The sequence below is a fragment of the Suricata suricatta genome, chromosome 15 (assembly GCF_006229205.1).
Source record: "Suricata suricatta isolate VVHF042 chromosome 15, meerkat_22Aug2017_6uvM2_HiC, whole genome shotgun sequence".
NCBI classification, from domain to species: domain Eukaryota; kingdom Metazoa; phylum Chordata; class Mammalia; order Carnivora; family Herpestidae; genus Suricata; species Suricata suricatta.
The window spans coordinates 27549086-27571804 of record NC_043714.1 but is presented as its reverse complement, the minus strand read 5'-3'; the positions used below and the strand labels follow the sequence as shown (position 1 = coordinate 27571804).

The window sequence follows — 22719 nt, the reverse complement described above, 5'->3', positions numbered from 1 at the left end:
GGGGGAAAGGGGTGATGGTCATGGAGGGGGGCACTTGTGGGGAGAAGCACTGGGTGTTATATGGAAACCAATTTGACAATAAACTATTTAAAAAAATACAACATGCTTTTAAATGCAGCATTTCATTTAGTCATCACAAAATTTCTTGGCATAGTCATATCCCCATTTTGCAGAAGAGGCTCATTAAGGTTATATGAATTGCCCAAAGTCCTGTAGCTTGTAATGTGGCAGAGGTAAGATCAGCCTAGCTGAAATAGCAAAGATGAAATTCTGGGAGGAATCCACATTTCCCTCTGCCCACAGAGGAGAATAACATGGAAAGAAAGTAATCAGATGCAGCTGCAGCCAACATTATTTGGCAAGGTGGGACTGGGCTGCAGAGGGTCCAGAAAGAAATCTGAGGGCAGCAAACAGAACTCCAGGCTGTTTGCCGCAGCCCGCTACTTCCTGAATCAAGTACCCATCGCTCTTAAGAGGACCGTTAGCCAAGGTACTGGAAATGGGAGAAACCGAAATGAAAGACTCCTTTTTCCTGGCTCTGGAGATCAGCCAGCCAACTACCTCAAGCCCAGTGCTAGCAGAATTTTTTCTCTGGGATTTCAGAGGAACAGACCTTTCTTCCATGCTCAGAGAAAAGCCAGGACCCAGACTTTACAGAACGTGCAGTTCTGGTCACCACCACAAGGTGATGCAGTGACCCTTATTACAGAGACACTCTGGGGGCCTGGGAGAAAACAATTTCTATAGTCCACCATCAATCCCACAAGACCTCTAGGAAATCAAAAAGTGCTGATAACTACTTATGAGTATGCTTTTCTCCATGTCAGTTCCCTAATTCTGTCAGATTCTAAGTTCGTCCATCCTTGAGCAGGATAAAACAGTTCAGGCTCTGGAATTAGCACCCAGCTCAATACTTATGTATTGAGCAAAGCATTTGACTTCTCTAAGCCACGGTTTCCTCGTTTGTAAACTATGCATAATGATAGCACCCCACTGATGAGGTTGTTCTGAGGATTATATGAACAATAAATGATGGCTGCTAATACTTTGCTTTCCTTTCTACCCATTTGATAACTGATTGAAGAGAAATTTGAGACGCATGGATGTGGAGGAAAGGGGGTGCTCACTTCCATTCCCCATCCTGTCCCACATTGACTGTATTAGTATTGCTGCAGCTCACCACCCTGGATCCCTCAGCCACTTCAGCCACCTTGCACTTATTTAGGGCTCATGGAAGAGGCCAGCCTGCGTTCAGGTCAGGGCTGAGGGCACCAACGACAGCGGCAGAAATCAGGAGCCTTACAAGAAAATCGACTCAGGACTCCGCATTTCAGAACATCAGCAGCAACTCAAAGACCATCACTGCATTCCAGCCTTCATTATTCTCGTTGATTTTACAAGTGTCTTGACCACAAACCGTCTTCCCCGTGGGCTAGGGAGAATCCCAAGTCAGAGGAGAAAAAGTGCTGAGTGATCATAAGGTGCTCTAGCAATAGTTGTGCAGTAGTAAACAATGAATTAATCACTTGCTCCACTCTGCATTTTCGGTCTTTCAGAACCAAAAAAGCAGTGAGTCACTTTAAATTGTGAATGACTGCTCTGAAAAGAAAACAAACCCGCGAAGCCCTCACGCATAAACTGTTGCCAGTCTCTGCACTGACTTAATTCCTAGCCCACTAATTCTGAGCAGAGAGTGCCTTCTGCAAGAAGAACCGCTGCTCCAGAAATAGACCCATCTGTTAGAACTGCTGGGGAGGGTGGTGCTAAGAAAAGCAGCTCGGGGTCACACTGTACGGATTTCATGGTAATGACACAACATTGCCAACCAGATCAGGGGAGCTGATTGGCCACAGGGAGGATCAGGACTCAAAGAGTGAGATCTAGACGCCTTAGTGAAAGGACCTCAGAATAATCTACCAAGCAGTACAGAAGATCTGGAATATTGGACCTCGAAGGACTTCAGAAATCACCTAGCCCAACCTTTCCAAGTCACAGGACCACTTGAGCACATCCAGAAAGGTACAGATTCTCTTAAGGATGAGATGCACTTTTGTTTTATATAGTTTATTACAAATTGGTTTCCATATAACACCCAGTGCTCTTCCCCACAAGTGCCCCTCTCTATGACCATCACCCCCCGATGCACTTTTAGAAGGCACTGATTGAGAAAACAGATAATGAGTAGGGATTTTTATTAACTCAGGAATGTTCTTGACCTTGTTCTAGGAATCATTTGAAATCAACTATATTTCGGTATAATTGCCACTCAATAAAATGAGCCCATTTTAAATATATAGTGCAGTGAGTTTTTACTAATTTCTCCACCTGGGTAACCCCCACTGTAATCAGGGCCAGCACTCCTCAGTCCCCTCTGAACTCAGATGCCCCTCAAAACACCTGCAAAAACAGACAGCCAGTTACTTCCCCGACTTCTGTCACTGTAGGTCCATTTTGCACATTGCAGACTTTCCAGTAAATGGAATCCTACAGTGTGTGCTTTTTAGTGTACAAAATCCCACATGTTGGCAACAAGAACTCTCATTCATCTCTGGTGGGAATGTAAAATGGTGCAACCACTTTGTAAAACAGTTTGGCAGTTTCTTATAAAGTTAAAATTGACGCTTACCATATGACCCAGCAATTCCACTCCTCAGTATTTACCTAAGAGATAAGAAAACATATATCTACAAAAAGACTTGTAGACTTGCAGTTCATAGCAGTTTTATTACCATCACAGCATCTGTAAGCAGTGCCTACCGTTGGGAGATGTTTGATCCACGTTTGGTATACATTTAAATCACCCATCACTTTACAGTAACCTCACACACCTCAGATTCCTCGCTCAGTCCTCCTGTCTTACGAATAAAGAAATAAAGCCCCGAAGTTGATGTGATACATATGAGGCTGTTTTCCCAATAAAGGAAAGATCTGGAACTCTTACCAGCTTCTAGGCAGTTAGTGAATCTTTTGGAAGCTACTGAGGGTCTGAGTGGACCTCTTAGTCCTCAAAGAGCAATTGGAGCCTCTGCCAAGCAGTGTGTGCGCCTCCCACACTCGGATATGCAGAATAATTGGACCTTCCCCTTCCCTCAAGGACTCCAGTTCTCTCTGAGGAGGTTTAGATGTATGAACATCCACCCCCAACACACACACACATGCGTAATACACACGAACACATCCACAGACAGCTCAGTCACCATATGAAACATACCCAAGGACCTTCACAGTTGCTTCAGAAAAAGCAACTTGGTATTAACCCCAGGCTACTGTGTGTTAAGTGGACAGTAATGTTCATGTATCTTCTGGAACATAGCTTTAATTGGACTTCTCCCGAGGTGTGTAATATAACACTTCAAAACTCAGCCAGGTTTCCACTCTTGGAACGGAAGGTGACCTTCAGCAGTCATCTGTCAGTCCTGTGAACCAGTCTGCATTTTTTTTTTCAGGAAAAGAGAAGCCATTCCATGTATTCCAGATAGGAAACAATTCAAAACCAGGGTTGAGCCTTGCCATGGGAAGGGCAAACAGAGAAAAGATGGGGGACAGTCTTGGCCAAAGATCTCAACCCGTAACCCCCAAGTGGCTGGTGTCCAAGATAGTCTGGAAACTGCTGCAAAGGTGAAGCGTCTCCAGGACACAGTCTCCAAGCCATCGTCGCCCCTTGTGCCAAAGGCAGGTTATTCTGGAGACCGTGCCTGGGAGCTGCTGGGGGGCTCAAGCTGGCCATGTATGAGGTCCCAGGAGTCTGCTTGCAACCGCCGGGAGGTTGACTCCCCCGGGGTTGTGAGCGTGAAATTAGGCAGCTGTATGGAAGACCTTAGTGTGGTCCCAACCAAGGGTAGCTTCGTCTCCCTTGGACCCCCAGCTCTGTGAACGTCTTTCTGGTAGAGCTGCGAGGGGCAGCCGGGGCTGAAGCGCAGATGGGCACGTTCAGACTTGGCCGCTGTGACTTCCCCAGCAACTTTGCTTTGTTTGGCCTCCTCGGGAGAGCTAGGACCCATGTGGCAACCTGGGCCATGTTGACTTAGCTGTTTTCTCCTGTTCTCCTCCTCCCGTGGCTTGTTTTTTTCTTTTAATGTAACAGTGAGTCATCTGTTTGTAGACAAAAGATTTGTTTCCATTGGATGTCGTTAGGGGACTTTGAAAAGTACTTAACCGCTGTTGGAGGGGACTCATGGTTTGACACAAGAACATCCTTCACATACATAGAAAGAAGCCACTTGAGTCATTCGAGTTGAGATAATCATTTTAATATACTTTTATTCTCCCAAATTCTTCAAGCAAGTGTGATAGGGTGACTTCCATTTTTAAATAAACAACTTTTGGGGGCACCTGGGTGGCTCAGTTTGTTAAGTGGCCAACTTCAGCTCAGATCATGATCTCAGAGTTCGTAGGTTTGAGCCCTGCATCAAGCTTTGTGCTGACAGCTCAGAGCCTGGAGCCTGCTTCAGATTCTGTGTCTCCCTCTCTCTCTGACCCTCCCCTGCTCACATTCTGTGTCTCTCTCTCTAAAATATAAATAAACATTTAAAAAGTTTTAATGTTTAATATAAATAAATAACTTTAAAATTAAAAGTAGGATAATTTTTACAAATAGATTACAAGTAGGGTAATTTGCAAATTCATGTAAAAATAAGATACCCCTCTCTAATATTTCCACCATGCAGTAATACATTTTTATTTGCATGACACATCCTCTCCCCAAAAAAATATAATGTTCGCATACGTTTATAACCTGCTTGTCCCCTGGATCAGTCAGTGTTCTGGCAGGCAACAGCTTGGGTGCTCAAGTGGAGTGACTGAGAAGAGTTTAATGAGGAAGCTATTGACAAAGGTGTAGACAGGGTTAGGGGACATCAGAAGAAGGTGCCCCAAAAGCTAACCACATTACCACCCCAAGCCCGAATAGGCAAATAACCAGAGAGGTTTCTAGAGCCCAGGAGGTTATCAACACTCTGAAAATACCGGTTATCAACACTCTGAAAATACCAACACAAGTGTTAGTTTTTGGAGAAGAAATGGAGCCACTGCCCACCTGTGGCCAGGCAGACAGGAAGTTGAGAGAATCCATACCCTGTTGCCTTTCAATTTCCTCTCTTGCCCTCCACCTCCTGTCAGTCCTCACATCAGCCAAACTCGTCCAGAACCCGGTGGGCCAGTGGACCCACTGATGAAGGTGAGCCTCCAGGCACAGGGCAGGGTGGAGGAGGGAGAGAGGTCTGGCCTATAGGGACAAAGAAGTATCAGAACTTCCCTTATTACACTGGGAGCTTGTTTTTACATCAAGGAAGTTTTTCTTACAACGTCATTTTTAAGACTCCTTAATATTCAGTTGGGTGGAACTAATGTAACCAATTAGCTGATAATCCCCTCAGCAACCTTGAGATTATTTCTGATTTATTACTAGTCTAAAAATAAGTGCTTTGAGGATCTTCATACACATCTTTGCAGACATTTCAAATGACTTTCTTAGGATAGAGCCCCTAAAAGTTGAACTGGGTCAAAATAATAGATATTTTCATCTGTTTTCCTCTTAAATTTAAAAATAACAAATATCTGTGCATGGGTAAATTATGAGGGCAGAATTCTGGCAGGTTGGGATAAAATGGGATAATGAATGAAAAATGTTATTCAAAGGAAATGCCAAAAAGAAGAGGTAGAGGAGAAAGCAGAACTTCCCCTCTGTGAAAGAGTTGGGGGTGCCCCCTCCCCAAACCCAGTTAAAGGTCTCCCTGCTAAATGTAATTATGTTTCTGAATTTGCATTTGTAACCACCTTGCAAATCAGCAGGAGCTTTCTCTGTGCTTCTGGAGTGTAATACTGCATAAAGTCCTCCCAATTGCTTATGCTAATGACCCAAATCATCATAAGTTAGACCATCGTTTTTTCCTGCTGCACATTTTCTGTTTCCTTCTGGTGAACCTAGACCTTCCTCGAGTACCTAGCAGTGCAGGGGGTGTAAGGTTAGAAGAAAAAAGTGCTGGGTATAGAGAAAACCATCTATAATTCAGTAAGCACCATGCCTGCTATGGGCCTATGCTAAGAAGTTCATTTACAACCAAGTAAGACCAGCAAGTGGTAATAACACTGGGAGATCTTCTGGAATTCCACAGAATAACAATCTTTTTGACAGACATTCTTTGAACATAGATTATTTACTAAGTAACTTCCAAAATGCTTAAGTAAATTAAGATGTCTCAAATATGGCTCATTGCTGTGGGCCCCAAAATGCAACTTCCCCAAGATTTGGCACAGCAAATACTAATTTGCTAATGAGTATTATTAATACTAATAAGTTACGCTAGGCACAGGAGTAGAGTGTGGGGCTCCTACCCTCAGAGAGCTTACTGTGATAAACACCATTTGGCCTATCCCCGTGTCTCTTAGAAACCCAGCAAAAGAAAAAAGCAAGGAGGAAGCAAAGTTGATATTTTTCATATCCATTTTCTCATTTTCTTTGGGCAACAGATTTCTGTCAAACCCTTAGCGGGACCCAAAAGGTGAGAGTGTAATTGAGGAGATGATACTCAAAACAATTGCAATTGGTAGTTATCCTAATTCTGAGGAGTTTAGAGGGGATATTGGTCAGCTTTATTGTTAGTTTTGGATTTTATAGCTCTGTATCAACTGTTTTTCTCCTAACTAAGGAAAGGAGTTATACCAATGATATTTATTTTTCTACAATTAATCCTAAGCTTTGCTACTTACCAATTTTTAAAAAAGTGTTTGGGGCACCTGGGTGGCTCAGTTGGTTGAGCATCCAACTCTTGATTTTGACTTAGTTCACGATCCCAGGACCATGGGATTGAGCCCCGTGTTGGGATCCGTGCTGGGTGTGGAGCCTGCTTTGGATTCTCTCTCTCTCCCTCTGCCCCTCTCCCCTGTTCATGCTCCCTCTCTCTCTGAAAAAAAAAAATAAAAGTATTTGACATATTACTGCAAGGACTAGGAACAGCAATCTTATAAATAATACTTGTTATGGCACAAAAATACCAGTGTGATAGTCAATTCCTAAAACAATCAGCAATTTGAACCCTTAAAAAAAAATCCTAAGATGTAAAAGGAATTTGGTTCTGTAAGTTGTGTAATACTGTTATATTAATTATGATATTTACCTAACTGACCAATGGGTAGGAACCATCAACGGACACTGAATAAGTTTCCTAACTCTTTGATTCTTGCTCTCCCTGTCCACCTCCCCGCCCCCCATGATTATGAAAATAATATCACCTGCCTCGCCTGGCCCTTTCCCAGTCTCTAAAGCGACCATTTCAGCCTCCTCTGCTCTCGCACAACCTCCCCGCTTTGCCCTTAGATTTGACCTCACTTCTTACCTCACTGATAAATTAGAAGCATTAAGACCGGAATGCCTTTTTTTTTAATTGGCAAACTAACTGAATCTACGTCCATCACTTGGTCGTTCTTTTCAGAGCAACCCTTCCCCTGTGCGGGGGTGCGAGTGCCGAGTCCCCCCTCTTCTGCAGGACCTCGCCCTGTAGTTTCCCCACATCTCAACTACATCGTCCGTCTCTTCTTCTTTGCAACTGAGCCCATCCGCATAAAACCTCAAGTTAGTATGGCTGGTCTTTACAAGCTCTCCCTTTACTGCTCACAAAACAGCCACCCTTCTTGAAAAGGACGGCACTTATTCTCTCCACTTCTTTATTGTTTTCAAGTTTGTTTTTATTTTAGAGAAAACATGAGTAGGAGAGAGGGGCAGAGAGAGACAATATTAAGCAGGCACCACACTCGGTGTGGAGCCCACTGCAGGGCTTGATCCCACAACCCAGCCATAGTGACCTGAGCTGAAGTCAAGAGTCGACGCTCAATCAGCTGAGCCACCCAGGTGCCCCTCTCTCCACTTCTTTAAATCCCACTTATTCTCCAACCATAGCAGTGTGACTTCCATCCCGCTGCTCTGTGAGACCTGCTCTTGTCTGGGCCACTGACAGCCACCATGTATGGAACTCATAGGACTCGTCCCAGTCCTGGTTCAACACAGATGGCCACGTCTTCCTTCTTCAACAGCCTTCTAACTGTGTAGTAACACCACACTGTCTTGATTCTCTTTCTCTCTCTCTCTCTCTCGCTCTCTCTCTCTCTCTCTCTCTCACTGTTCCTGCTCTATCTCCAATAAGAAATACTGGATGCTGAAGAGTCCTGGACCTTCTAATTATCTCTACCTTCATTGTTGACTCAATGATCTCATCCAGACCTAAGTTTTAAGTGATCCTTTGGCTCCTGACTCCAAATTTCTATCTCTAGCCCTGACTTTCCCTAAGTTCCATGCTCATATGTCCAGTGTCCTACTTGCCACCTTTTCTTGATCTATAGTAGGTATCTCTAAATTAACATATTCAACACAGAACTTGCCTAGCTATAGAAGTCACCTTTATTTTTTTAATGTTTTTTATTTATTTTTGAGAGACAGAAAGAGAGCACGAGCAGGGAAGGATCAGAGAGAGAGGGAGACACAGAATGTGAAGACAGGCTCCAAGCTCTGAGCTAGCTGTCAGCACAGAGCCTGATGCTGGACTCGAACCCACAAACCGTGTGATCATGACCTGAGCCGAAGTCGGATGCTCAACCGACTGAGCCACCCAGGTGCCCCTAGAAGTCACCTTTAATACCTTCCCTTTTAGGGGCACCTGGGTGGCTTAGTCAGTTTAGCGTCCACTCTTGATTGTGGATCAGGTCATGATCTCACAGTTTGTGAGTTCGAGCCCCACACCGATGTCAGTGCTCGTTGGTGTCAGTGCAGAGCCTGCTTGGGATTCTCTCTCTCTCTCTCTCTCTGCCACTCCCCTGCTCACTCATGCATGTACTCTCTCTCAAAATAAATAAACAGACAAACTTTTAAAAAATAACTGAAGTCTCCTAAGTATGTGTTTGCTTCTCAGCTTCCTGCACACCCCTCTTCAGCTCCTGTAGCTTTAGCTCCTGCATGCCTCAGCCCTGCCCACTACCTGGCGAGCACCCCCTTCCACTTCTATGTGAAGCCTGGGTGCTGAGACAGGAATGGCTAGCTTGCTGTGCCATGACTGCCAGCCACCTAGGCGGAGCCTGCCTGGGCTCACAACACCCACAGGAAGAGCGGGCTCCTCTGGCTGTGGCTAATCTGCTCTAGCAGACTGCAGCCATGTGCCGCTGCGGTTTCCATGCAGAAAGCGGCCATTCCCCAACACACAGAAGACTCCTCAGTTCTGGAAGTTTCCAAGCGTCTTTTCAATTGGGAAACAAAAAGTCTCCCGTGAGGGTGGCTGTCTGGATCAGGGTACTAATCCCATCAGTAATACCTGAATGGGTCATCTTCTAAATGTGTAAATGACTGCTCCATGGAACAGGGCACGTACTGGTGGGCCCCACAAGGACTTGATGACAGAAATCTTACTGGACTCATAACAAGGCGACTCAACTTCATCAGTTTAGGGCACGTATCACCACTACTGTGTTTACTGGTAAGGATAGGCTTCCTGATGTAACAACCGATTTCCAAACTTCAGTGGCTTAACACCATATTTGTTTATTTTGTGTGTCACAATCCAGTCAGGTCAGGTCAGTGGGAGTGGTGAAGGGAGTGACTCTGCTCCACACAGGCCTCTAGGGGCCCGGGCTCCTTCCTCCTAATACAGGGGTTCTTGGAGTCTCCAGGTGCGAGAGGGCGGGCAGAATTCAGGGGATCTGTGAACTTGGAGTGGGGGAAAGTGTATCTTGATTGTCATTAACCCCTTAACTATAATTTACCATTTCCTTCGATTATGATTGATGGCATCAAAAAAAAGATTGATGGCATCAAACCACAGTATTAGTGCCCCCTGTGACTTTACTACCAATAGAAATCATAGATCTTTTCATATCCTTTAGTAATTTTAGGGGATATCATGAAATATTATTTAGGCTTAACACTACCTTGAAATTATGGTAGTTACTAGACTCACTTCAAGATCTTGTTATTTACTATGTTAAGTAAAGAGCACATAGAGTACCATATCACAAAATATTTTTAATATTTTAGTAACTGTATTTCAATATACTTTTCTTTCTATGTGTTTTATTATAAGTGTTTTTAAAAAAACGCTACTTTCAGATGAGGTCCTAGGTTTAATGAGATTGCCCAAAGTGTTCATAGCAAAGAGAAGTTTAAGCCCTGATCAAGTGGTTCTGCTGTCCCCTCAGTGCCCAGCTGTCCTCTGCATCTAGTCAGCTGCCCAGGTGGGCCCTGGGAAGTACTTTAGGAACAAATCTTAGAGGAAGATACATCACTTCTACCCACCTACCATTAGTCCTGATTCAGTCACATGACCCCTCCTGACTGCAGGGGAGGCTGGGAAATGCGGTCTAGCTGTGTGTGTGCCCAGGAGGAAGGGGAAATGGGGCTCAATGAGCACACAGAAGTGACTGTCACCATGGCCATGGGAATAATCAGCAAAGCAGCAGCATCCCAATGACAAGGGCCCTCTCAGGAGAAAATTAATTTCCTGTCAGATTCATTTCAGGAAGCATAATCATAATAACACCATAACAACTGCCATTGGTTGAATAGTTACTCCTGTTGCGGTTGTGCTAAATGATTCACTTTCATGACCTCATTTAATCCCTTAAGAACCCTATGAGACAGGTACTATTTTTCCTACTTGATAAAGAAGGAAACTAAGGACTTGAGAGAGTAGATCCAAAATCAGTGTTCTCAATCACCATGCCGGACTCTCTTGAGAAAATGCTGAGACCCTTGTAAGAGAAGGTGGCCCTGTGTCCCTGGTGGTAAGGGCAGTTCCTGGAGCTGAACTCCCTGGGTTCCCAGCTTCGCTAGAAGCTGGCTTATTGACTGGGCACAATTCACTGAAGTTCTCTGTGAATCTATAAAATGGTGGTTATAAGATTATCCATCTCTTATGATTAAATGAGATACTCTTTTTAAAAGACAGCACTTAGCACATGGTAAGTGCTCAGTTGATGTCAGGTACAGTCATTAACACCACTGTGACCACCTTAATGAAGCTGAACTAAATATTCGGGGGAGCTTGGGATCTGTGAAGGACGCAGAAAACTGTCTCAGGTCACCAGGATCCCCACCAGCTTGGGGGGCGTGGCGGTTCCTAGAATGGGGTGGTGAGTTAGAGTAAAGGTGATGGGGAGTTACTGCTTTTCTAATGGAGGGGAGTTGTTGGGATGACAGAAAGAAAACACTGAGGGGCTAGTTTACATTTTAATATAACTCTCCTGTTTACAGAATTCTATGAAGGTGATGTTCAAATGCCTCTGGAAAAACTGTGGGAAAGTGCTGAGCACAGCAGCAGGCATCCAGAAACACATACGGACCATTCATCTTGGGTGAGACACCCCTCCCTTCAGAGCTTGATGTAGTCTCCAGGAGCTCAGTCTAAGGCCCCCTGCGCCCAGAAACTGTGTGCCACACTGTGCCTCAGAGGTTCTGAACACAGGAGTAGACCCAGCTTGCTCGGTCTTCTAATCACTGTGGAGAGGGCCCCTCGGGTAATAGAGGCCAAGGTGGCCCGGTGGAGAGCACACGGGTTTAAACTTGCAGAGCCTCCCTGGTTTACTTACTAAGTGACGTTGGGCAAGTCACTGCTCGGAGCCTCAGTTCCCTCTGAAAATGAGGCTAATAGTAATATCAGCCCAGCAAGGTCATGGGTAAGGGTCAAAAAAATAAAATGTACTGGAGAGTGATTTATGAAATATAAACCATTAGGGTAGGGTAGGTTCTCTGGACCCCCTGAAACTGCCAAATTAAACGTGCATTTTTTCCCCAACGGAGAGTATTGGTGACTTTGAGCCTCAAAAGCATATATATGCATCTCCTAAAAAGGGATTAAGAACCACTGTCTCGGTCAGCACTGTGGTTTCTGTTCTCATGATGCGCTGTGGCTTGGCTCCGTCATTTTCTGTTGCTCAAATAAACCCCTTATTTGTACAATCTATGCATTTCTTTGTGTTACATAAAAACCTTTCTAAGGAAAGAGAACACAGAGTTTCCAACAGTGATCAGGGGCCACACCAGAGGAGCAGTGGACATTCAGCAGTCTTGTCCTGAGTCTCTCCTGCTCAAGGACCTCAGACTTAGAAGGGACCTTGGGAGGCTGTAAGTCATAGTCATTGTGCCCAACGCGAATCAAAATGCATGACCAAGTCTCCAGGTGCTTGAACAAAGAAATCCTTTAAACAAGACGAGTGCTGAGAATTAAACCCTAGACTCGCTCTGCCCAACGAGGGATAAATTTAGGAAATGCATCATTCATAAAAAACAGTGGTATAAAAAGAAAACAGAATGGGTCCTAAGGTGATTGTGCTGCTCTGTGCAGGTGGGCTCCTTCAACGACCTTGGAGAGAAGCGGGGATCTAGCACACTCCCCCTAGTGCCGCTGTCTGGGGACGGGGCCAGGCCCTTCCAGGGCTCAGCGCGTAGGTCACCCAGCACCGCGTGTGTGACACCGCAAGGCCCGGCTTCTGCTCCCCCCACCAGAGGGGCTAGCTTCGCCCTCCAGGAAAGACCAGACCAAAACACTGCAGGACAGAAGGCCCTCCTTCCTGTTGCTAAAGTCTCCAGGGAAGGAAATCCTGCAGTGTCCCCCCTCAAACCACATTGTCAGGACAACTCCTAATGTAAATAGCTCAGAGTTATTTAAAGGTTTAGGAAAAAACTTCCCGAAGCTATAATCAGGAGCTAGGGTATTCGCTTTAAAGTCCATCTGCCCAGAAAAATGAATCCAATTCAATCCATGAACCTCGCAGAAGCACACGCCACATATATGTATTTATAGACTGTGAGTGGCATCTCACGATTTCTCGTTGAGCTCCCAGGGCTGCTCTCGTGGTGGGTAAAATCCAAAATGCAGCCACTGTATTTGCTTCCCTAGGATTCCCTTTTTACTCTGTGCTCCTAAAATTGCTTTGGTGAATTAGGATTCACCACCGCACCAGCTGCTGCACGGGAAGGGCCTGGGTTAGCAGGGCTCCAGGACCAGTCTGTGTCTGTGAAGCCTGAGCCCGAGCTCTCTCCTGACCTGAGAGAGGGAAATCACCTTCGCCTTAATCCAGGAGCTCAGTTAGGATGTAGGATGATAGAAGAGATGATTAAATAATGTTGGCCGGCAGGGAGGGAGGGGAGCCTACCACAGCACCCCCAAAACATATATTGCTTCTGATATTGCCACAACGCACACCAGGAGTCGAAGAGGTACGGTGTTTTTCCCTTAAACCTCACTCTGTGCTTGCACACCAGGGGCTGATCCTGATTTATCCCCCCGTGGGACACACGATTTCCCCCAGGCCCGTGTGTCTATTAGTAGCACTCGGCAGCCAGTACAACTTGGCCTGCCCTTTACTGGAAAGGAAGTGGGGACAGGAATAGCACAGGCACACATTCTTGGGCCCACTCTCTGGGGTCTTCAATGGTATGCTTGTCAGAAAGCCAAGTCCTGCCCGACCTGCTAAAGCACAAAAACACCTCCCCACGTGCCTCAGCCTGGGAGCTCGGGGGAAATGGGGCAAGGCTGAGGGAAGCCGCTGATTTGACCAAGCAGAGAGGCCGAGGCGAGGGGCAGATTTTTATTTGACGTTCTGTATAGGGCTGGTAAGTGGGGGTAAGAGTTGATTCCAAGTCAGTGATCTACTGCTGGTGGATATGTTCCGGAAATTTGGGGATTTCCGTGGAAGGGAGGTAAGCAGAGGGCGTCCTACAAAGCCAGGTTGCTGGGTGTGCACTACTTCTTTAGAAATTGGCAAAGGTTATGGACAGTTATTTTATTTTATTTTACTCAAAACTTTCTGTGGAAGAGTACAATTTCTCGTGTCTCAGGGAGACCTTTGAAAGCACCAAGAAGATACTTTTCTGGCTGATCGCAAAATTGAAGCCTTCTAACATCAGCTGAATTTTAATTTAATAAGCACTTAGCGCCCTGTATATTTATTTGCTTAATCCTCCTCATAAGCAGGCACTATGATTGTCCCCACTTTATCAGTAAAGAGCCTGAAGCACTGGGCCATGGAGGCTGCCCGAATCCCACGACAGCTACAGGGTATCAGGATTTGAACCCAGGAAACCTGACTCCAAGATTCGTGCTCACAATCACTGTGCTACCACATCAGCTTCATCCCTTCAACAGTGATGGGCACTACGCTATACCAGATATGTCGATACGCGTGGAGAACGAAATCACCGTGTTAGGGAAGTGACGAGGGTTTTACAAAAAGTACAGAAATGTGTCAAATAATTAAATAAAGTGAATTAAACAGAATAAATACACTTCAGAGGGAACATAGAGGATCTAGCAGTTAGGAGTTGAGTCCTGATTCCTGACCTTCAAAGTACAAACCAAATTTACTTCTGGTCACTTCCATCACTGCCCGGTCTCCAGACACTGCAAAGCTCGTCTGGATTATTAGTGACAACAGCTCTCTCTGGCCTCCTGCTCTTGCCCTCTGTCCACTATTCTCCAGACATTAGCCTAAGTGATCCTTTTTTTTTTTAATGTTTATTTATAACTTGGGGAGGGGGAGAGAGTGAGCAGGGGAGGAGCAGAAAGAGAAAGAGAGAGAGAAAGGGAGACCGAGGATCCAAAGCGGGCTCTCTATCGGAGAGCCCTAAGTGGACCTCACCAAGTGGCCTCAAACTCACTAAGTGGCCTCATACTCAAACTCACCAACCGTGAGATCACGACCTGAGGTGAAATCGGATGTTTAAGGGACTGAGCCACCCAGGTGCCCCAACTAGATTGATCGTTTTAAACCTCCCCTCACAACCTTCCCCCCCGCCCCCCAGCCAGCCGGCTTCTGTCACACTGAGAATAAAATGCAGAGCCATTCCGTGGGCTACGAAGCCCTGTGTGACCTTGCCCCTGCCTTGTTCACTGTCCCCCATGCCCGGAGCACCAGCTGCTGGCCTCGCTGCGCTTTGTGGAGGCCACTGACCCCTGCCCACCCCAGGGCCGCGTGCTGCTCTTCAAGGCGTGATCTCCCCATGCATTCCGGCGAGGGCTTCTCCCTCCTGTCACTCAGGCCCCTGCTCAAATGTCACCTTTCAGAGGGCCTTCCTTCAAAGACTCTCTTTAAAATAATGCCTTCCCCTCATCAGTTACCCTACTCAGGACACTAAATCTGCTTCATTTTTCTTTCTGGGATTTATCACTACCTGATATATGCAACATGCATTTCCCTGTGGGGCGCTTGTCTGCCTCTCCCACTAGAATGTAAGCCCGTCGGGTCATAGCCTGTGCTTTGTTCACCTTGATATTCACCCTGGAAAAGTGCCTGGACATAATAGGTTCTCCATAAATTGTTGTTGAATAATTGATGGATTGAATGAATTGTTCTAAGAGATCAAGAAAGCCTCCCTGGAAGTGGACCATTGAGTTGAGTGTTACAGGATAAGTGAGAGTTTGCCAGGCAGACAAGACAGAGGAAAAGCATTATAGACAGAGGGAACAGCATGTGCAAGATTTCGAGGCAAGAAAGCAAATGGGGTTTGTGTCATCTTGTCGCCTTCTTCACTCCAGACGTGTTGGGGACTCGGACTACAGCGATGGAGAAGAGGATTTCTACTACACTGAGATCAAGCTCAACACAGACTCCGTGGCAGATGGACTGAGCAGCCTGGCCCCGGTCTCACCTTCTCAGTCCCTGGCTTCGCCGCCTACTTTTCCCATCCCAGATTCAAGCCGGACGGAAGCTCCGTGTGCCAAAACCGAGACGAAACTGATGACACCCTTGAGCCGCTCAGCTCCCACCACCCTCTACCTCGTGCACGCCGACCACGCTTACCAGGTGACTAGCAAAAGACTGTGAGAGTCATCACTTTGACCCCTGACCAAAAGCAGTAGTGTTCTGACCTGTGAGGAAAGGGTGACACGGTGGGAAAACAGCATCCCACATGGAGCCCAGTAGCTGAGTTTGTTATTTCTTCTTTGAAAGCCCAGATCTCACACCAATAGAACCCTATGGGTTCTTGGATTCCCCGATATTGACTAAAGAGCCAATCCCTTAGAGGTTGTTCATAAGGATTAACATTCTTAATATCGTAAAGCTCTCAGAAAGGTGCTTGGCACATGATCTGTTCAACAAAACTAAATAAATAAATGAAAAGGCGAGCGTTGAAAAGCTTTGTCACAATGGCAGAATTGCCCTGCGCCCCAGCTCTGGGCTTTCATGTCCTGCCTTCTGAATTGGTAACTAACTCTCACAGATCAAGGCAGTGATTATCGGTGTTCCCCAAATCAACAGTGTCAGCATCACCTGGAAACTTGTTAGCAATGTAAATACTTGGGGCGCCTGGGTGGCTCAGTCAGTTAAACGTCCGACTTCAGCTCAGGTCAGGATCTCACGGTTTGTGGGTTCAAGACCCGCATGATGCTCTGTGCTGACAGCTCAGAACCTGGATTCTGCTTCAGATTCTGTGTCTCCCTCTCTCTCTGCCCCTCCTCTGCTTATGCTCCATCTGTCTCTCTCTCTCAAAAATAAATAAATATCAAAAAATAAAATAAAATAATAAACATTGATTTGTTTTAATGACATTTCAGAATATTCAACTTTTAAGAAAACACTTTTTCCATAATTCTCAACTGTTTTATGCAACATTTAAAAAAAATCTCCTCTCTGTATTTGTTAATTGTGTTCTCCTACCCTTGTTTTATAAACACTTTCCATGTAACTGAACAGCATTCGGTTAAATCAAAGCACCAAACTGTCTTAATGGTTCTCTTATTGTTAGATATATACTTTTTGGTCTCTCCAGTTTTTCCACTATCATTAATAACTATACTGTGAAACCTCTGTCCAGGACCTTTTCTTCTCCCTTCTGAATTCCCAGAAGACTAATTATTGAGTCAGAGGATCTAACATGAACAGCTTATGGATCTTGCTATGTCTTGCCAAACTATTTTCCAGTGGTGCCAGTTACCAACCCACGGCCACTGCCTGTATTTATAATCAGAAAAACTAAACCTTCGGAGGAAGCTTTCAGACACTTATTTAGTAGACTCACACTCAAGAGCAATGGAAGAGAGCTAATTATTAAAGTAGTTGAGGCAATAAATTTCATTCCTGACTCTTGCTATGTTGGTCAAAGAGAATAATTAATTTCTTTGTTCCTGTTTGTCAGTGTTCTGTTTAGAAACGCTGGCTGGAAATCATGGGCTTGAACCAGCTCAGAGTGTTTTGGTAGTTGGAACATGCAGTAGGTGATTGAAAGGTCCTTCCCAAACCGCTTATTCATACTACTGGGACTTTTCAGTTTATAGACACTGTAAGTGTTCAGCATAGAAAATATTAGAAACACAAGCAAAGAAAGAAAATTCATCCCCTAATCCCAACAACAAGAAAGCCCCTTGGTTAACCCTTTTTGTTCTTCCTTCCGTGTGTTCTATGTGTATATGTATACTCATTTTTTTAAAAAAGAAATTTATTGTAGCACCATTTCTCTTGTGCTTTGTTTTTGCCATTTAATACAGAATGAACATTTTCCCATGTCAATGAGTATTCTTCAACACCATCAGGCTCTGCGGATGTATTGTGATTTACTGACCCACTTCCCTATTGGACGTTTACGTTTCCAGTTTTTTGCATAATACACAGTTCTGCAGTAAATATTCTCATAAAAATTTAAAAAATTACCCTCCCGAAATGTACCAATTTATGCATGCAGCATCACTGTATAAAATTATTTCCCAATTGGATAGTGAGGCATGGTGTTTTTCGCACAAATGGGTATATGTCCTAAAATAGATATATGTATGTATAATAAAATCTCTTTTCAGAAATCATCAGAAACCTCCTTTTTAGTCCTTAGGTTGCTAAGACACATAAAAAGTTGATTTCTGGCTATTCTCTTTGACTATGTGTAATCTCCTTTTGTTGGATATTTAATCTAAGTTATTAATAGAGCTGAAATCGTTTTTGAGGCCCTACCTAGGCAATGATGGCTTAAGACTCTGAGGAAGAATGTTTTTTGAACACAATGCTCTGTTTTCTGTGTAACAGGCCACGCCCCCCGTGACCATTCCAGGGTCGGCCAAGTTCACCCCCAACGGCAGCAGCTTCAGCATTTCTTGGCAGTCTCCTCCAGTTACCTTCACAGGCATTCCAGTAAGTAGAAAAACAAAAAGCCTGAGATCTGGTCAAAGCTGAACATAAGTTTGGAGAACAAATTGTCAAAACATGCAAGAAAAAGGCAAAACTGAGAATGCCAGAAGTACTCTATTTCTTATTTTTAAAATTTTTAATGTTCTGTTATTTATTTCTTATAATTTACATCCAAGTTAGTAAGCATGTAGTGCAACAGTGATTTCAGGAGTAGATTCCTTAATGCCCCTCACCCATTTAGCCCATCCCCCCACAACCCCTCCAGAAACCCTCTGTTTGTTCTCTATATTTAAGAGTTTATGTTTTGTCCCCCTCCCTGTTTTTATATTATTTTTGCTTCTCTTCCCTATGTTCATCTGTTTTGTATCTTAATGTCCTCATATGAGTGAAGTCATATGATATTTGTCTGACTAATTTTGCTTAGCATGATACCCTCTAGTTCCATCCATGTAGTCGCAAATGGCAAGATTTCATTCCTTTTGATTGCCAAGTGTTACTCCATTGTAAATATATATACACTACATCTTCCTTCCCCAATTCATCCATCGATGGACATTTGGGCTCTTTCCATACCTTTGCTATTGTTGATAGCACTGCTATACACTTTGGGGTGCATGTGCCCCTTCGATAAGTAGCTAGTAGTGCAACTGCTGGGTCTTAGGGTAGTTCTCTTTTTAATTTTTTGAGGGACCTCCATACTGTTTTCCAGAGTGTCTGCACCAATTTGCATTCCCAAGAAGTACTCTATTTCTTAACTGATATTTGTAAACTCCTCACCAATGTATTTCATGGCCTAGACCAGCCCACCTTCCCTGTGAAAAATGTGTGATGACTGGCATTTTAGAAGACGAAGAGAGACTCGCAGCTGTTGATCAACAAGTTGTCAGAAACATATCAAGATTTTTTGTGTTGGTGGTGTAGTTGTCTGTTTCCAAAAGGCTCTAGAGAATCAATAGCTGAACTCAGATGCTGAACATAATGAAAAACAAAGACCCTGTAATTAATAATATGTACAATCATGAGTGACTTTATAAAACTTATGACTCTGAAATTATTGTTTGTGGATACGCCATTTTGAAGCAAAAAAAACATAAATTGAAAAAAAATTTTTCTTCCAAAGCTTGAATAATCCATGCTGATGGACACTCTGAAAATAAACGAGTACTAAATTATGCAGTCAGGTTTTAGTAGTATATAAGAATTGATCTGATATATTAAATGATGGCTGTCTGATAAATCACTGTGAATTAACTTGATTCCTAGCCATTCATTTAAAAATATATTGGGTCTTTTATAGCTTATCACAGAATATCCACAGACCTACACATCGTTGATGCCCACAGTGGTTTATAACTCCTGATAAGGTTCACAAAGTGGCTTATGGTAACAGATATTAACCTTATTCTCACCTCTCCACCCCTCTCCCCAAGGACCTCACAAAAGCTTCTTATTGTCAACCCCAGGCAGCTCCCAGAGGTTTCCAGAAAATACTAAGGCCTCCTACCGGGCTGATAAAAATGAAAGCAGCTCAGTCAGTTATGCTGTGCTCTGTCAATGAATATTTATTAAATTCCCTAGGAGAATAGCCAACAATAAAAAGCATCCTGCTGGCAGCAATTTGGAAATTTGTGGATTCCAGAAAATACTCCTGAAATTTGACTTTTAGACAATAGTCAAGGGTCTGGAGTAATTATGAAGGTCGCCTGCCTCACCCAATAGTAGTAAGTGTTTGCCACTCTGAAAGAGCAAGAAAGCAATGAAGGATCTTATTGTAGACATTAGAAGAGAAGGTGTATGTATCAGTCTTGCTCCTCGCAAGAACAGCGACCTACTGAAGAGGGTGTCAGAGGTTAGCAATCAGTCCTTTGGGGGACTTTATTTTATTTTATTTTATTTTTGGTAGATATAAAAAGACCCAGAGTGGTTCTTGATATCACATTTGAGACAAGTCTTCTAACCTAGAATGGCAGCTATAATTATGGAATTATAATTCCCCTCTGTTGTAGGGGCGCGTGGGTGTCTCACTCGGTTAAGCGTCCGGCTTTGGCTCAGGTCATGATCTCACGGTTCGTGGGTTCAAGCCCTGCGTCGGGCTCTGTGCTGACAGCTTAGACCTGGAGCCCGTCTTCAGATTCTGTGTCTCCCTCTCATTCTGACCCTCCCCTGCTCGTGCTGTCTCTCTCTGTCTCTCAAAAATAAATTTAAAAAAAAAATTAAAAAAAAGAAACCCACTGTTCTGAATCCTGTTCATTCCTGTCTTTGATTTGAGAAGAATTTTCAAGAGTATACACCGTACTGCTCTCTGGTGTGCAAACAAGTGTAGCACGTAGGTGGAACAGCCCACAGGCTCTGTGACCAGAAAACAGAATGTCTTTGCTTTTGCTTTGTTAACTAAATCATCTCCTTCTGAAATATAGAGAAGTCAGTCCGAGTGGTTTTTTACTAGCTACACGTCCTCCAGAGTTCCTAAATGTCTTATGCAGTAAGATACCAGCCAGGATACATTCTATTTGTTTGTTCTCCAGCAGTGAAATCTTCTCTGCTGTAAACACGGTGTCTATCTCTACCCTCATCTCCAAGCCCTAGATTTTTCAAAGTCCCTAATTTCATTGGTTACCAAGGATATGCTAGACAAGAACTTTGATGGAAAGTATATAGAGTGGCTAGGTTAACTAGGTATCCCACTCAAATCCTAATTTAGATTCTAATTTATTCTTTCACGGGAGAATTCTCAATCTATCTGGTTGTGTAATGTTTCAGCCAACCCTTTAGACTGTCTTAGCAGCCATTCATATTTAAAAATAACGATATGGGTGGGGAACCTGTGTGACTCAGTAGGTTGGGCATCTGACTTGAGGCTTTGGTCGTGATCTCATGGTTCGTGGGTTTGAGCCCCACATCGGGCTCTGTGCTAACAGCTCAGAGCCTGGAGCCTGCTTCAAATTCTATGTCTCCTTCTCTCTCTCTCGGCCCAATCCCCACTCACATTCTCTCTCTCTTTCAAAAATGAATAAACATAAAAAAAATTTTTAAATAAAGATACAGGGAGGGGATGGTATTTTCCAAGGCTCTGTTTTACTCTTGAAAGAAGGCTCACTATTCAAAATGTTCTTTATGTTGCTAAATTATCTATCAATACTTTACAAAAAAAACTGGGTACAGGGTGCCTGGGTGGTTCAGTTGGTTGAGCCTCTGACTCTTGATTTCAGCTTGGCTTGTGATCTCATAGTTAATGGGTTTGAGCCCCACATCAAGCTCTGCACTGACAATTTGGAGCCTGCTGGAGATTCTCTGTCTCCCTCTCTCTCTGTCCCTCCCCTGCTCTTTCTCTCTCTCTCAAAAATAAATAAACATTTTTTAAAACACACACAAAAAAAATATTTTAAAAAGTAGGTGCATACTGTTTGCCTCCTTCGACTGAAGGCTGGATCTTACAAGTCCACACCACACAGACACAGGACTGGCACACGTCCACTGACTAGGTGGCCCGGTCCCTGAATTCTCCAGGTAAGCTATCCCATCCCTAGAAGCCAGTGTGAATCTAAGAGTATGCAAATTCCTGCCTTCTAAATTAATGTAGTAAGCACTTCAGCAGAAGCTCTAAACATTTTCAGTTATAATGAATTAGTATTAGTGACAGCCTCAATCATATCCAAACTGAAGAACAAAGCAGCCTCCATTTTATGAAATGCTCTTTAAACAACACATTTCTCTTTGTACTCCAGAACAAATGCCCTGAGGTTGTCAACCCCATTTAAAGTTTGCTTTCCCCCTCCACATCTTGGAGACCTGGTATGGAAGGGAGGGGGAGCTGCTTTTATATGCTTCCTAGAGAATGGAAATAATCTCCTTCTGAGAAATCCCAAGGTTTGCAGGATTTTATTTATTCATTTGCCTACACTGGATTTCCTGAACATCGGGCTTTAATAAGTTCCCCTGGGTAAGACCCCTTCCCAAAGGTGTGTCATGGAGAAGGCTGTTCTGCGTATTTACAAATGTAACTAGGGGTCAGTCTTTTCTAGCCGAAGGCTGTAGATGTGCTGGTAGGGCGAAGACCCTCATTAATTACAGCATTTTTTGAGCTGTTTTTCCCGAATGACTCCGTCTTTTCTTCTAATTATCTACCTTCTTTTCTCTGTCCTTTCATGGCAGAAAACTGAGTTTTTGGCCGCCATAACAGAACACCACAGACTGGATCACTTTAAACAACCAAAATGTATTTTCTCACAGCTCCGGAGGCTGGAAGTCCCAGATCAAGGGGCTGGCTAATTCAGCACCCAGTGAGAGCTCTCTTGATGGCTTTAGAGGGCCACCTTCTCCTCCGCAAGGCCTTTTCTGGTGGTGAGGGCAGGGGGTGGGGTAGAGAGAGAGTCCTTTGGTAGCTCTTCTTATAAAGACACTAATCCTATTGGATCAGGGTCCCACCCTTTTGACCTGGTTTATCCTTAATTAATTCCTTAAAGGCCCTGTATCCAAATATAACCACACTAAGGATTAGGGCTTCAACATATGAATGGGGGAGGTGGACACACACAAGCATGCTGTCTGTAACAAGTCCAGGCAAGCAAGAGCTAATAACCCTGCTCTCCAAAGGCCATTCCTGGAAGCTTCAGGCTGGAAGGAGGG

General features: G+C 44.2%; 1 protein-coding gene and 1 long non-coding RNA gene across 2 annotated transcripts in view; one reads left to right on the top strand and one right to left on the bottom strand.

The window, feature by feature from the left end:
* The window catches only part of ZNF704 (zinc finger protein 704), a 215859-nt gene that overhangs the window by 182171 nt on the left and 10969 nt on the right, over positions 1–22719 (top strand). The window contains exons 5-7 of the mRNA XM_029923635.1: positions 11231–11331; positions 15513–15780; positions 17992–18096. Of these exons, the coding sequence (XP_029779495.1) occupies positions 11231–11331; positions 15513–15780; positions 17992–18096 (474 nt within the window). The remainder of the gene's footprint in view (positions 1–11230; positions 11332–15512; positions 15781–17991; positions 18097–22719) is intronic.
* Positions 4471–5211, bottom strand: LOC115279108. Its single transcript, XR_003903212.1, has 3 exons — positions 5036–5211; positions 4727–4822; positions 4471–4508 (listed from the first exon to the last, which is right to left on the bottom strand). It is a non-coding gene; the product is annotated as an uncharacterized LOC115279108 (long non-coding RNA).